The 16410-nt window shown below is 38.6% G+C and overlaps 1 protein-coding gene across 1 annotated transcript; it reads right to left on the bottom strand.

Annotated features, from left to right (window-relative positions):
- Positions 1-222: 222 nt before the first annotated feature.
- Positions 223-8715, bottom strand: LOC103149666 (breast cancer metastasis-suppressor 1-like protein-A). Its single transcript, XM_016680123.1, has 10 exons — positions 8448-8715; positions 8152-8242; positions 7681-7808; positions 7513-7592; positions 7307-7403; positions 6624-6713; positions 6466-6530; positions 6352-6391; positions 6100-6229; positions 223-1595 (listed from the first exon to the last, which is right to left on the bottom strand). Exons 1-10 carry the CDS (start codon positions 8581-8583, stop codon positions 1415-1417), a joined length of 1038 nt encoding a protein of 345 aa, XP_016535609.1. The 5' UTR covers positions 8584-8715; the 3' UTR covers positions 223-1414.
- Between the last annotated feature and the right edge of the window lie 7695 nt (positions 8716-16410).

Below are 16410 nucleotides of genomic sequence, written 5' to 3' on the forward strand. Positions count from 1 at the left end.
GGAATATAAGCTGATAATGAAGATTAGGCATCATTACACCAATAGAAGCAACTACCTTGTGCTTTTATCGGATCACAACTAAAAACTAAGAGGGTGTCCTGTGGCGTCTGACACGGCTTTGGATCTGTCAGGTGTAAAGAGACCACTTTAATTTTTATACTCATTTGTAAACCTTTGAGACTCCCTGCTTTACTCAATCTTCAATGATTAATACAAGCATATGCATGACTTTAGATTTTTATTTTTGATTGTTTCATGTACAACAAATCATGATGCATTAAGTAAAAAAAAAACAAAACAAAAAAAAAACAGTACAAATGAAAAGACTTTGTCAAAAGTTTTAGTCAGAAAAAGCCACATTAGGCTTCCTGTACAACTTTTCTTATGACTTATGCACAAATACCTCAGTTCAATACTTCTGGCAGGTAATACTTGATGTAGACAAAGCAAAGTCAGATAAAGCTCTGAAGAAACAAATACATGTACACAGGTAGGTTGGATGGACGGATGAATCATACATTTTTCTTTCTTTTAAATCCTCCGTATTTTTACCTACTCTGTCCAGATCTGATTATTTTTTTAGTTTAAACAAAGACGATGACGTAAAACAGGAAAGAGAGCGAAGCAGGTGAAGCAGAATGGCACTGAGCTTTACACATCCGGTCACAGAAATGCAACCTCATTTTTAACTCCACCTCTTTGATCGCAAAGCGGAGGTACCATTAGCCATTTGGCAACATTACGAGACGAAAGGAAGAGTCACAAAACACAACTATATACAGGGGTAGTAATGCTTAGAGGAAAGAAAATGAGGTTAAGTCCCACTAAAAACATCTAGAGGTCATTTAACACAAAGGTTTCTAAGTTGATTTCAACATTATGACACTGTTTGTTGCCCAAATAAGATTCTAACTCAATTTCTCTACGAGCATGAAATTCAAGTTCAGAGGGTTTTTCTTCCACACGCTCACTGACCCGCTTCAGTCCTCCTGGTGGCGAAAGCAGCACTGAGTAAGGCTTCGCTGCGCTGATGGGTCAAGACCTCCTCCCTCCCTCCCTCCTTCCCTCCCACCAGCCGTCAGCGGCGGCGTCCCGTCCCGGAAAGGCACTCGACTGAGCTTTGCGCTTCACAGTTAGTTTCTGCCCCCCCCCTCCCCCACTTGTTTCTCATTAGCAGCACTTCGCATTGATCTCCGCTCCAGAGAAAAATGACGCTTTGCGAAAACGGCATGTTGGATCGCGCGTGAACACGGACGATCCTCTCGTACAGAGAGCGTCGGTAGGTGTGTGTGTGTGTTAGCGTTTACACTGTGTGTGGTAGAATGGAAAGAGACGTAAGATGGAGGAAAGACACAGCGGAGATGAATACATGGAAGGGGAGACGGGGGGTGTTAAAGTGTTGTTCTTGCCTCCTCTAGGAGTGCTTGATGGTGTATTTGCCTTTCTGCAGCTGGGAGATGTACAGCTTGGACTTGGTGCCGTCCAGCCGCTTGAACCACACCTCATCGTTGTTGATGGTGGTGATGATGGTGGACTTGGTGCCGTCCAGCCGCTTGAACCACACCTCATCGTTGTTGATGGTGGTGATGATGGCGCTGCAGGGTGAGAACACACACGCACACGCACACGCACACACATACACACACACACACACACACACACACACACACACACATCGAAGCGTTAGCATGTGATACCACAGACAGTCACTTCCCCATTAAATGCTCAGCCTCCATCGTTGGGGAAACAACCACCGGAAACTTTGCCATGATTACAGGAGAGAAAAAAAAAAGAAATGTCGGATCTGGACCAACATTTTTTGGTGTTTGGGGATTTGACTGGTTTTCAAAGCTGCAAAAAGCATCAATGTGCTCACATTCTCTGGAATATTTACTACCCAACATAATAAACAAAATGTTTTTCTATGTATCATCAGTCTTATGATTGTGGTTTGAAAATGTATTGCTGAAACTTTCTCAAATTTTGTAACATCACCATGTGTGATTTTAAGTGAGAACAAGATAAACAACTAAGCTGAACGTAAATTATTGAAGGTTTTCAAAGTGTCTGACAAATGAGAATCTTAAAAAAAAGAATAGAAAAAAGGCTTGCAACTAAATTATTTTAGCAACTGATTAATCAATTATTTTGACAGTCGGATAACAATTCTACAGATTTTTAATTTAAGCATTTTTTAAACTATTAGAAATACATTAAAAGACACAACTAATACACAATAAGAACATAAACACCTTATTGCTTAAAATGCGACAAAATTTACATTCCTTTAGTAAATCTGAACTGAGTGAATTTTATCTTAAATGCAAAATGTATAAACTTTTTGTACAGTTTTGACTTAATTACCGTTATGAATATGAGGGTTTTTTTTTCAGCAGACCATTTCTTTAAGACTGAATACTCCAGTTAACAATTAATCGACGACTAAATTAGTTAACAATTGTTTCATTAAGTGATTAATCATTTTAGCCACTACAGGCTCGAATGACTTAAACCTGTTGTAATAAATCAAAAGTTTTCAAATATGAATCTTTTTCCTTCTGGTTCACAAGAATTTGCAACTTTGTGTTGGTCTATCCCACAAAACTTTGATTAAATGATAAATAATGAGACAAAATGTGGAAAAGGTGATAGTGTACGATTATTTTTGCGAGGAACATAAGCCTGTCTCATAGTGTATAATAAATCCATGAAGGCATGACTTTTGACATTTAAGTTTAATTGCTGCATTGCTGATTTTATCTTCCTGGAGCCACATGTGACCATATTTGGACAGAGAGACAAGCTGAAGAACGATCCCTGAAATCCAACTGGACAACAGGGTGTTTATCTAAGGAGGAATGTCTGTGAGGAAGTGAATAGTTTTCAAAATGGCCACATTACGTTTCTCCTGTTGTTTATCCAAGAGCTCAGATTTTCTCCCATGGATGCTTCAGACATGCCCTGGCTCTAGTCGGCGGGTTTTCTGCTGTTCATTTTCCACATGGATTCGCCTAACGCACATTTAATCACAGGTTGAGCACATATCGAAGTCTAAACAGCGCTCTCACAAGCACTTTTAGAGTTGTCGGCTGTCAATCTGAGCGGAACGGAGAGCTAAAGCGCCGCGTTTCAAACAGAAGGTTGCGAGAGGTTCTGTGGGAACGTGTTGATCTTACATAACTAGTTTCATGAATCCAAAGGAACATTTTACTGCAGTTTTATTTCACAGTTTGTGCTGTAAACTGTAGCAGTATTTCATCTAGCTCTGCTCCTTTACTGTGTGCATCAAACCATTCAGACATGATTAATCTACACGTTAATGACCATCTGAAAATGAAGCTACATTTTCCGCAGCATGAATGGAGTTTATTCTGGCTGGGTATCTTGGAAATGAAGGATCTCTGCTGTTTATGTTTAGAAAAACAATAAGCTTCCCTAAAGAGAGAATGAAATGTAAAAACTTTGCAATAATTTGGTCCTGAGTTTACGATATGTGTAAAAACCTGGTTTATGGAGACTGCATCGTGACGCTGCTTCCTCTGAATATAGATAGTGACAGTTCCTGAGAGGAAGACGAGCAAAAAATAAAAATGTCTTATAGCTTCTTTTATTTTACATCCCAGTTGGCTACAGTCAATGCTAATGTTTCAAAATAAAAATAAAGGTACCCGACCACAAATGAGCTAACCAGAGCATCCTGGCTATTTAGGATCCTCATTGTTTATTCAGTTCCTCCAGGATTTTACAAATGTTTTTGTGATTTTCTTTTTTTTTTTGCAATCAAAATCACTGATTTTGTTTTGCTTCTTCATAAATAATAAGCTTTCCTTATTAAACTCCTTCCAAAATCTACATGTAGGAGAAAAAAAATGAGAAAAACTAAGAAGCAGATAGACTGGACACAGAAACATTTTTATTCTTCAAAGAACTGAAATAACTCGATCACGGACTATAACTTGATATCAACTAAGTCTGTGGCAGCAGAAGAAAGAAATACTGACATCTGCAGGTGCGAGTTAGCATAACTTTAACCCAACATTTTTGGCCATTTTGTGTAAAAATTGCAATGAATTCATAATTGTTCACCAACACAAAAAATGCCAGGAACTGTTGATTTTTGCATGAATTTCTGGAGGGACTATTTATTGATTTCTCATGTTTTGCGTTCTGATCAAATATAATGTTTACCCACATTTTGCAAATGTGGGTAAACAATGTTTTGATATTCCACTGTTGAAAAACCACAATTTCGCAGTCGTGGTGCTTTCAACAAATAATATTAAAAAAATAAATAAATAAAATCATGCATGAGTAAGTTTGTTTACACAATAAGTTGTTAAAAAAAAACTTGGCACACCTTCATCCTCCTATCACTTCCTGTTATGGTCTTCGTTAGTTCTGCCAGTAGTAACATCTGTTTGTTGCTAAAGTGACTCATGTGATGTGAAAAAGTATTTCCATTGAGGTTTTTCAAAACACACCGATTATCTTAAAGCCAAAAACAAATCACCTCATCTTAGAGAAAAAACATCTCATCAAAGAAACGTGAGTTTTTTTTAAAAATTGCTGTGTTTCCATTAAGCAAATTTATTTAATTCCAATTGACGTCAGTCCCGCCCCCTTTGGAAGTAGAACTGTCCTCCGACAACCCAACTGTTGCTATGGCAGATGTAACGGACCTCAATGAGTAATCTGAGACATTTTTTGAGTCATTTGTGCCTTATAAACAAACACTGAGGCAAAGATGGCAGGCAAGTAAATTCTCTAATTAGTCCAAATCAGGTCTATAAGGTTATTAGCAGGAAATAATGGAGAAGTCAACGATGAAGCCCAAGAAGGGAAAAAAAAAGTCTGATTGGATGTGAGTGTGAACGCTGTTGGACGTACTTTGCACGTACAAAATGGGTGAATAATGACTTAAATAATACCGGCTTGTGAAACATCTAAACATCAGGAAGATGTTTAGAAATGAACAGTAGCATCGAATGATGTTTAAATGCCAATATAGCAGTTAGTGCAGTCTGTTTTCATGCTGCCAGAGCTACCGTTGGAATCTACACGCATAAAATCCAGCATAACTACCTTCACTTATTGATCTGGAAATGATTAGATGTTTAGCATCGCTTTAATTTAACTGAGTTGTGTTTATTTGACGCTTAGCCGTCAGTCTTGCGTCGTTAGCACTGAGCCGTCAGCCTCGAGTCGTTAGCAGGGAGCTATCAGTAAGTGGTGGTATGTCAAAAAATGGGATGTTTATCACCGGTTACCTTCGTGGTGCTGACTAACGTGGTAGTTCCCGTCCATCAGTTTCATTCAACTGGACGTGGGCTGGGCTGCAATCCACAATCCATTTCTTGCATTATTCCAGACTCCTTTTTGGTTTTGGAAATGTAATATATTGTATTCTACCCTCTACACGTTCTAGGTAACGGCTGTGGGGATTGCATATTTCCCACTGACAATTTAGACCGTGATTATCCATTATTCTCCTCAAAATCTCTCTGACTGCAGCGTGTTTTCTTTGATAGATACTGTGAATGTTGTTGGAGTACTGTACTTGGAACACTGATTGGTCAGTTGCTGACAAAAGCCCTGGATTGATTTGGGGAGGACTGCTCTACGTCAGCATGGGGGCGAAGCCGGCGTCATGTCAATTATATTGTATTGTCAATGGAAACTCATCGAGTGACGTCTTTTGTCTATTTTCCATGGAATTAGCAGCTCCTCATTCACCTGCTTCATCTCCTCTACTGTAGGAACTCTCGGCATGAAAAGTTTAATCCCTACAATCACAGATGAAACATGTGAACCGTGGTTTTTGCACCGTACGGTTAGCCGTCTTGAATAATAAGCAAGCGCCGGGTGAATAAGTCTCACCTTTTCTACTGCAGCTATACTTCTGTCTCTGACTTTCAATCACATATAGGAGAAGAACAAAGGTTGCTTTGGTTTAATGATTGGGAGGAGGATCAATATATATCGGCATGTGGCTAATACAAGACGACAGGCAGTATTCTGACCTCAGGTCAATCAGAAAATCCCCAAATTTTGTCGTTTTAGTTATTTTTTGCTCACCAACTCAACACTTCCCCATCGTACCTGGTTGGAAACTCGTCCTTCCTGTTGATGCAGATGGTCTGTCCCCTGCAGTACCACTGGTTGTCATAGAAAAGCCGACCTTCCTCGGAGCGCGCCACATGGTGATGTCTGTCCGGTTTCACTGCAGGGACTTTCCAGTGAAACAAAAAGGAAAAAAACAAAAGTACAAAGCACTGAGTGAAGCCTTCCAGCGTTAAGCTTGGGTCGATGTCTGCGCTCTGCCAGGTATTGACTGAAACCAAAGACTCTTACCATCCACTTTCACCCGATGAGGCGCCAAGGACGCCATCGCCTTTGAGGGAGGAAGAAAGGAAGAGATCAGAAAGCCTTCACGCCTGTGATGTTTGTCCACTTTTAGGATCTTACCTTTCTTATGGCTGTCCAGTCTTCAAGAATATCCAGGTCTTGCAGCATGTAAACAATATAAGGCCGTAGAAACAGCTAAAGCTAAGGAAAAAGCTACGGTCTTCACATGAGACATATTGAGAGGAGCGCAATGAGCGAAGAGAAGGATGAAAGGATATCAGAAACGACGACAGGCTTCTTCTTCTTGACAGGACAGAAGGGATCTTTTTTCTTGTTTTTCCGAGCCTGCAGTCCATCATTCCATAACTCTGGAGGGCAAAGAGGAAAGATAAAACAACTTTATGACTAGAACCAGAGAAGTTTGCCACCAAGGCAGAGAAAGGACAGTTCCCATTCTCTACTTCTCTATTTTAAATTGGTCAAGGTTTCCTAGGAACCTTTGTTTTCCTGGGATATTAATTAGATGCGACACAGAGGTCCAACTCTTATCGACGAAAACCAACATTGATCTTTCCACCCTGCACAGCGAGGAGGATGGTAAGACACGTGGAACTGGACGTCCAAAGCTCAAATACATGTGAAGTTTGCTAAACTGTGAGGAGGAAAGGCACTAACTGAATTAGCATCAATATAAAGACTTTTTTTCTGTCAGGGAACTTTCCTGACCTGGACCAGTCATCTGAAATGCTTCGCAAATTTTTCAAATTTGACGAGACTCAATGGTATTGGAAGCACAGAACCTTAATATTGGCTTAAAACACTATGACAGAATATCACACATTTGTATCTACAAGTAAATAAAATATTTTCTGAAATATAATTTGTTGGATTGCTGCATTTTTCCCCAATTTAAAATAAATGTACATAAAGTACAACTATTCTGGTGGTGGTTTGTTATTACCTGAGGTAATGTCAATACTGTGCCTGTCCTCCTCCAGTCTTCGTATCTTCTCCTCCAGCTCGCTCTGCACCGTGTCAAAAAGCAGCAGCTTCTCACTCTGCAAAAACACAAAAAGGTCAAAACTTTGACTATTTCTTCAAAACATGCCTCACAAAGCTGACAAATATGCACGTTTTCCAGCTTTCCAGCGCATTTTGATCTCTCACCTCCCAGTGCTGGCAAGCAGCTTGGATTTCGCACTCGTATTTGTTCTTCACCGACTCTAGGCACAAGTCTTTGTAGATCCCTTTAGAAATACAGCATGAATGCGGTTAGACTGTTTGAGGTTAGCAGCCGCTGAAGGTGGGAAAACCCCCCTCCTCATTTCGACTGACCGGCTACTTTGGTCCGGATCTGCATGTTCTCCTGCAGGTTGGCCAAAGGCTCCAGGTACTCCTGGGCGCAGCCGGCCATCACCTCCTGCAGCTTTATCTCCACCTGGCTGAGGCGCTCCTTGTACAGCCTGAGAGGCAGAAAACAGGCAGATTTATTATCAGTGCATGTTTTGTTTTGTATGCTACATCCACAAACTTTAGTGCAAGTGGCTGTGTTCATGTGCTGGATCAACAAAAGCTAGTGCATAATTGGAAGATAATTTACACTGCTCTCATATTTTTAACCACTAAAAATTAGAAACTTTAACACTAAAGGTTACTTTTAAAGACATTTACCTGCAAAGGACTAAGGAAAATAATTAAAATTCACACCACACCTTTCAGAATTGACTGTTTTCCTTCCATTTGACAGTAATAAAGAGGTGACAAACATCTTCAATTTGCTCTGACTATATACATGTAATAACTCACTGCTCCTTCAGGTCGGTGAACTGTTTTTCTAGTGTTGTCATCTCATCCAGACACTCCATCCTCCTCCTCTCACAGTCCTCATCATCCATTTCTGTGAACGTGAACGCATCACAAGTCTGACATCACCTCGCATCAACTGTTTTTCTCATTAACCCCCACCTACTCCTTAAATTACTGACTCCTACAAATCAAAGCTGGAAAAACATATTTTGTTTAGCAACATATGCAAAAAAACACCTATGCAATTTTAATTTTAATTTCGGTGTATATTGGTGTTTTGGGCCTGTTCGTCTTACCAGAGCTGTCTCCATCTTCAGACACGGACGAGCTAACCGTGTCCTCCTCGTCTGTGCTGCTGCCGTCTTGCTCCGGAAAGTCCACCTCCATTTCTTCGTGGTTGCTTTCTTTCTTCTCCCGTGAGTGGACCGGCATGGCAGCTATCAGAACAGCCGAGATTGACGGCGCGGCAAAGGCCGTACCTTTATGCTTAGCCCCCCTCCAGGAAAGAGGGGAAATGCTGCTCAGACTGCTAGCCGGTTAGCCAGCCTCGCTCTTCTGCATTCTCCCAGCTGGACACACTATCATGGCCACCGTCAACCAATCACAGCAGACTCTACATATGACAGCCAATCAGCTGCCGGCATTAGAAGTAAGATACGTCACCGGAGTGGTGGGGAGTTGTAGTTTTTATTCCTTTGTCCTGTAGAGCCAGGCACTAGAGTCTGAAAGGTTAACAGTTTGTGCACGCGCTGAAGGCGTTGTTAGCATACACTTGAATATACGTATTTATGTTGTTGTACCCTGGATTATTTAGGGCTTGGCCAAGTCCTGTAATAGTTGGAAGTTTCAGACAATAGCGTCAAAGATTTTACTTAAATAATTCTTAAAGTAAGACTAAATTGTACAGGTTAATTTTTTTAATGAAAGTGTTTATGTTTTTCAGAATAATTTAAACAAACAAACAAAAACAAAATTAAGGTTTTAATATTATGTTTTTATTGCAAGCAACTGGAGTGTTTTTATAGGATTTTCCAAGCTTGTCGGCGCCTCAATAAAAACGCAGGAATTCTGACCGTGAAACCCAGAGATTTAGTGTCCAAAATGGCTGCAGTGGAATTAAAATAGAGAAAACTGAACTGTCATTAACACTTAAGACAAATTCGGTCAAAAGGACTATGCTCACCGAAAGAGGTCGTGCAGTACTCTATGAACCGCTTTTATGAGTTTAGACTGTCATTTTGGAGAATTGTGTATCTCCCGCTGGGAACTTGGAAAATCCAAGCAGTACAACAACAATAACATTCAAAGAGATTAGCTTTGGCCTCATCTGACCTGACAAATTTCTGCCATTGTTTCACTGGCTCGTCCAAAGTTTCTGCTGCAAATTTTAAATAAGTTTTTAATGTTTTTCTTCAGCAACAGAGTCTGGCATAATGAGTCTTGCATACATGCCACTGCAGCTAAGCATGTTACCTATTGCTTTCATAACAAAAATAAAAATGTGAATACAGTCTCCTCTGTCAGAAATCTTCCTGGCTCAAGCTGGTTTTAGGTGAAATGATGCTTTCTCCTTCTGGATTAAATCAAAGCTGTAACCACTGTTATTAATATGTTGTGCAACATTAAGACATTCTCTCTTAGAGTTGTGACACTGTTCAACACTTCAGTAAGAGGGAACTTTTTATACTCCATCACCTTTGCTTTCTAAATACTGACAGATTTCTGCGGATTTCTTGACTTGATAAGCCGTTTTGTAGATCCCCTTTTTTTCATGTGTTCAATAGTTCTTAAATTTCTTTCTAACCTAAGAAAGAAATTCTTAGGATTATTAGGAAGAATTTCTAATCTAAGAAGAGTTTCTGCTTAGTTTTTAATCTGATAAAGGTTACAGATAAGTGTGACCCTTATATAAATTCACAGTTTTACTCTGCTGTATTTTGTAAAATACTCTTTTCAAATGTTGTCAAGCTAAAACCACTTCTCTGTATTTTATGTGAAAAACACAAAAAGCGACGTCACTGTGAAATAGAAAAAGTGATACACACATTTCAACATCATGAAACAAATAAAATTTACAAACGCGTGGCGTGCTTATGTAGTCACAACCCTTTACTCCAATACTCCCGAGGGCAACCAGATGCAAATCATCGTAAATCTGACAGATGAAGATGGGTTTTTTTTACACACAGATTAAAAAGCCCCTCCGCCTCCCTTTTTTATTTTCCTTTTTTGAATATCATTTTAATTTCAGCGTTTCACTGTGTGGTCTGTAATCTGTTTATATCCCTGCTGTAAATCTGCTGGAAACTGAAAGAAGTGAAGGTGAAAACAAAGGTAGAGCACCAAAGAGAATGAATCACAGGAGCTGAGTCACCATGGTGACAGCAGGTCTTCACAGCGAAGGCGGCCGGCGCGGCTGCAGAGGTGACAGAGAGAGAGAGAGAGAGTGGAAGAGGCATGTAGCGCCCCGGGGTCGGAGTTGTGGCAGTGATGGACGGACCGACGCCTGATGGAGACCTGAGATGTTGCCGTCGTCTCTGAAAGTGATGGGCGAAAGAAACAAGTGTTTGATGGACTAAAGCATTTGTGACATGTTTAAAACTTGGAGTACTGTTTTATAACCCAACTATTGCCTTAATACTCACAGCTTTATTCTAATTGATTTATTTTTTGTTGATTTACTGCAAATGTAGCAAATTTCCAAAAGATTTTTGAGTATATTAAAAGAGGGGTGGGGACACAGAAAACAATTGAACAATGGGTTTTTATTTAAAAAAAAGGCAAACAATATTTCTATTTCCATCTATATTACAATTATCCACCACTTTCTGGGTCTGTTCCATGAAATTCCATTGTAACACAGAGAGGTTGTGGGCTACAATGTGAAAACAGTTTTATGTTATGTTATGTTATGTTATGTTATGGTTTTAATAGACACATTACATTTCTAATTAAGTTTAAATATGCGCTGTGTACTGACTACCTGCAGTTTAGATTATTACCACATGGGGGCGGTCAAGATCTTTAATTTAGAAGTGTACAATACGTGTTCTTATTAATTCTATTAATTGCAGTTTATTCTCTAAGTCAAAAAATAAACAGTAAGGTAAGTTCAAAAGAACTAAAGATAATAATAAAAATAATAAATAATATAAAAAGGACTGAACAAAGAGAGAAAAATTAATCATGCACAAAATATGTAACCCCCCCCAGTCATCAACTTATTTTCAGACTTCTACTGAGGGGTTTAGAAAAAGATTGTGATAAAGTAGTTCAAATTAAATCAGAATAATCAGATCAAAAGCTTGGGACTTTATGCCACCTGATACTAGCGACACCTACAGCATCGGAATACGTAGGCCAGGGCCTCCTCGAATTAAAAAAACGGAAGAATATGAGACGGCAGTAAGAATCTGCTCAGCAGATTTTGTGGTTTGCCTCACCGCCGCAGCATTTCTGTGTCAGCCCCTGTCCATTTTCACAGAGCCTGTCAGGAAACTTTGGTGATTGAAATATGTAACCAGGTCACTACAGTGTGGAATCAGAAAGTCTGAGACTTCATTTGGTGTTTTTTTTTTTTTTCACACATCACTCTCCAATCCTCCCTCCCCCCTCCCCCCTCCGTTCTCTATGTCATTCGTCATTTATCATTTGAGCGCCACAAATAAAGGAGGAAAATAGGAGAAAGGTAAAAATGAGGCAAGAGTGACTAATAGTCAGCTGTGTCTATTTTAAACTCTAATTACTTCTCCAATCTAAAGCTGTGCTCTTGTCTCATCTGCATCAGCTCTGGACGGACAACATTGGATTTAAAACGTTTCCACACCCATTTTTTAGTTTAAATAATTTAGTTTAAAACAACTTCTCCCAACAAAGTGGATAGAGAAGGAAAATCTAAAAGAAAAAAAACCCAGCAACAACCTTAGTTGCAGAAGTGTGCACCCCCTCAAACATTTCTTTTCCCCCCCAGTTTAATAATATAGAATATGTGTTCCATAAACGGTGCTGTGTCATTGTCTAAATTTGAAGTTGGGGAACTCTCTGGTTTGACCTGTTACTGTACAAAAACCAGAGAAGCTTGCTGACCTGGTTGGTCAGTACACGGCTTTTCTGAGCACAGAAAAAATACATACTCTGTACCAAATTAGTCACTACATTTGTTCAGAAAGGCAAAAACTCCACAGTTATCACTGTTTGTATGCCTCAAAGGACATATATGTTTGGGGTTTTTCCTTAGAATAATGAACTAAAAAGGCTAATAAAATCAAGAAAATCCACCATTTGGCTGAATCCATTTAATCTCAATTTTTAATCCTTAAAGTACGAATACCTGACGTGGTCCGGAGATTTCTAGGAGTAAATGTTTGCTCTGTATAGACTTTTGAACAAGAGCAATGACAAAACACCCTCATTTATGTTCTAGCACTACAGTAGTGTCCAACATGGTGGCTTCAAAAGTCAAGAAGACATAACTGCACAGGCTATAAATGTAAAACAGCCATTTTGGATTTTAAAACTGAACTTATTGAGCTTCCTCAAATGTCCCTCACATCTGAAAAGAAAAACAAAAAACTTTTTCAGGTGGTTAACATAAATTTGTTTCAGCTGTGCTTTTCGAACTTTACCATCACAAACCGGGCTACTTCCTGCTTTTACTCAAGCAATATTCTATTATAAATTTGAACTGTATAACAAGTTAAATACCAAGCTAACTAATGAACTACAGTGGACACTTACTCCAGGACCAGCTGTTCTGTGAAACATGACTCCAAAGTATTCATGGAAAATTTGTGTAGTCAGAGACTTTTGTAGAGCATATCAAAAAGATTAAACAAAAATTGCAAGTTGGGAAACTGAAATAATGCTACTTCAGACACTATAGCCAATCCAATTGTTTTGCCACTGATTGGCCACACCTCTGAAAATTGATATACGCTTTCTCTTTAAAGGTTTTATTGACTCTAATGCCCTTTATTTGATAGTGAATTAATAGGAAAGATGGCAATGAGAAAATGGGGAAAACATGCGGCAAAAGTCGAGCCTGTGACAGTCACGTCGAGGACGAAGGCCTTCATATGTGGGTTGTGCTTAACCCCTGCGCCACCACAGCACCCCCTGAGATAAGCTTCGTTAGTAGTGCTAAGAGGGTTTCCACTATGTGTATTAAGGCATTAAGGTATATCAGGTGTTTGAACAATTGAAAAAGGCACTAATTAATGGTTTTAGAGGAGGTCTCTCGACAGAATTTCTTTGAATTTCAGCTACTCGGGGGAGGTTGTGGTTCTTAACCCCTGAGAACAGCAGGGTTCCACTGTAAATGATTATTATCATATTGGCTCAATCAGATAGGTATCTTAGGGCAACAAGACTGACGCTTTATGTTGGAGAACCTTTGTTAAAACCAACATAAACAACTGTGAAAAAAAACAAGTGCTAGCTTCTTAACCATGGCCATAAAGTCTCTTTAAACTTTCTATCAAAATAATCTGAATTTTAAAAAAATTAAAATGTTATATTAAGTTACTTCATATTTGGAGTGAATATTTGGAGAGAGATGTTAGTGCCTAATGTGTTATATGCTGTGATGCTGAACAATTACATTTAAAGTGACAAAAAAAAAAAATGTAAATGCCAAAAAGACAGAAAGCATTAAGTCGAGTGCTAACAAACAGCTGTGTTTGCTAGCTGTTAGCCATTTTCCGGAGAATGAGTTAAGGCTTATTTGATACTACTTTCAAAGATCTAAATGCTTGGTAAATTTGCTGAAGAACCTTGACAGAGTTTATTAATACCAGTTAAATCCATGTAATCCATTACTGGCACAGTGAGGAAGGAGACCAGGGGGATGTAGTGTTAGCTTGGCACAACTAGAGGCAGTAAAATCACTTCTCTCTTGTGTGTTCAGACAAAATTTCTCAAAAAAAAAAAAAAAAAGCTCAACATCAACTTTACAGACTGTCCAGTAGTCATCACTGTCATGACTTTACACTGTCATCTGTCAGTAGCCACAATCTTTCCATCCTTACAGTTTACATCCATACATCCATCAATTATCTAACCCTACTTATTGCTACAGAGTTGTTGGTACCAATATTTATTAATAATTTAGTAATCATTTCTAGGTTACACTAGGCATGTAACATATCTACTATGTTACATGCATTTTTGTAATTAGCTATGGCTGTTATGGTTATTGATTTTAATCTTATAGAAGCAAAAAAACAAAACAAAAAAAAAAGCAAGCAAGGCTACTTTAATTAATTTGCATTTTGAAATGCAGAGTGGCATTTAAGTGTGACATATTAATTTAACTACTTGAAAGTAACGTCTGCAGACATTACCACAGGTTTGGCAAGTTTAATATCTTTTATTTTCTAAATTTGGACCAGGTGTGTTAAATATGCCAAACATTCAATCTATTGCTACAAAATAAAAAATGATGCTCTTGGAGGCCCCTTGATGGTGTTGGGGAACTGAGCACCCGTATAAATCGCATATGCCTTGGGCCGGTTCTGTCTTTGCAGATTAGATTTTGACGACTGATACAAATCAACACTTAAAACTAAGCAGAAGACCGAATTGAAATTGCCTGTAACGTGTAATTGAACATGTCATTTCTGATGAGAAATAAATTATAACGCCCCCACACTTATTCCTAATCAAAATGCCCAAAGTTACACATAGGGGTATCACATCCTGTGTGCATAATAGACACGTCATTACTTTGCATTTTGAAGGAGTTTTGCCTATGTAAGTTCAGTGTGCTGCATTAGTCAACATGCCCAGGTCTGACTGTTCAAGCAGGTTCACCCAGAAAAATATACAGCAAGATGCTTAAAGATAGCAACCACAAAGGGGGGCCGAAATTTACATATTTAAACACCAGAATGGCGGATATGTTTGACGTAAATTAAATACACCTTTCCAGGGAAAGACTACCAAATATGACGCATGAAGATGGAAGTGTTATGGCAATCAATAACTTCCATTTGCATCTCTCTTTCTAGCAAAAACTGGATGATAAAAGTCTTCAATCTGGTGCTTTGGTCTCAACTACTTTGTTGTTTTTGTTTGTTTATTTTGGATATTTAAAATGTCTTCCTTCTCAAGTGTTAAATGTTCAATAGAATGTAAAGTTGAATAAATTCTGAATACATGTTCTTGTATTATTGTGCCATTACCATTATATTACTTGAAAATGGTCTCAAAACAACAATATTATTGTTTATCGCAATAACTTCTGGGACGATTTATTGTCCACTTTCTTTTCCAAAGATAAAAATACATAAACTAGAGATTTGTATGTTCATATTTTCTAATTAAGAGATGAATATGTAAAGGGGAATGACTAAATTCATAAAATAAAGTAATATTAGCGGTTATTCTAAAATGTGGGGAATGCAAATGGGCATATGCAGGATGTGACTTTTTAGCCTAAAAGAAAACATACACTCTCTGTTGGCATAAAAAATTTGCATTAAAATTACCATTTCGACACATTCACCACTACCTGTTGTCGTTTCAGTTTCAGCCATGTCTCTATGGGAGTAAAGGAAGTTATTGAGGTGCGTCATGCAACTCGTTTTACAAATGCTCGAGTAGATCGCATATAACATTGTGGTAAAGGGTGACAGTCTTCAGTAGGGCTTCTATCAAAAAAATCAAACAACTGTATGTGTGTATCTGTGGAAATGCAAAAAATAAAGCTTCTATCATCGTGGGAATGCCTTGGGACGGAAACAAGGGTATTACCCCTTCTCCGAATAACGCCCACGCTTCCCCGAAAAAATATGCATTTGCACATTCAGCATGAAACTGAGTCTTCAGAGAGGGAGCATGTCGCAGTTTTCTCTTTTCAGCCTCACTTTGAAAGTATCAATCTGTGCACTGAGTCTTAGATGTCTCCAGTTATGCTTTCAAAACCATAACAGGAGACACAAAGGAGGAAACAAGAAAAAAGTCCATTATAAAGAAAACATGTTCAGAAACCCGTTTGAACTGCCTCTTTCAAGTCAGCGTCTTTTACAACAGATTTTTTTTTTCTTGGAAGGACATAAATATAAAGGTCACATAATCACCCACAATAAGCATTCGATATAAGTGTATGGTCTGTAAAAACTGTTACTTATGATGAATTTGTACAGCGTCAACATGCAGGGCTATTATTAAAAATAATAGTAAAATTATACATGTCTGAGCATCAACATGAAAACTAATAAGGTCAGGAATTACAGCATTATATTCGAATAAAGTTGCTAA

The sequence above is a fragment of the Poecilia formosa genome, unplaced genomic scaffold (assembly GCF_000485575.1).
Source record: "Poecilia formosa unplaced genomic scaffold, Poecilia_formosa-5.1.2 Scaffold233, whole genome shotgun sequence".
In the NCBI taxonomy this organism is placed as follows: domain Eukaryota; kingdom Metazoa; phylum Chordata; class Actinopteri; order Cyprinodontiformes; family Poeciliidae; genus Poecilia; species Poecilia formosa.

What these genes read in the sequence shown, in the direction of transcription:
- LOC103149666 (XM_016680123.1), bottom strand. Translation starts at nt 8,583, where the DNA reads ATGCCGGTCCACTCACGGGAGAAGAAAGAAAGCAACCACGAAGAAATG. An exon ending in GAAGCCTGTCGTCGTTTCTG is followed by an intron (nt 6,531 to 6,623) that starts ATATCCTTTCAT and finishes AGCTGTTTCTAC; the next exon opens with GGCCTTATATTGTTTACATG. An exon ending in ACTGGACAGCCATAAGAAAG is followed by an intron (nt 6,392 to 6,465) that starts GTAAGATCCTAA and finishes CCTCCCTCAAAG; the next exon opens with GCGATGGCGTCCTTGGCGCC.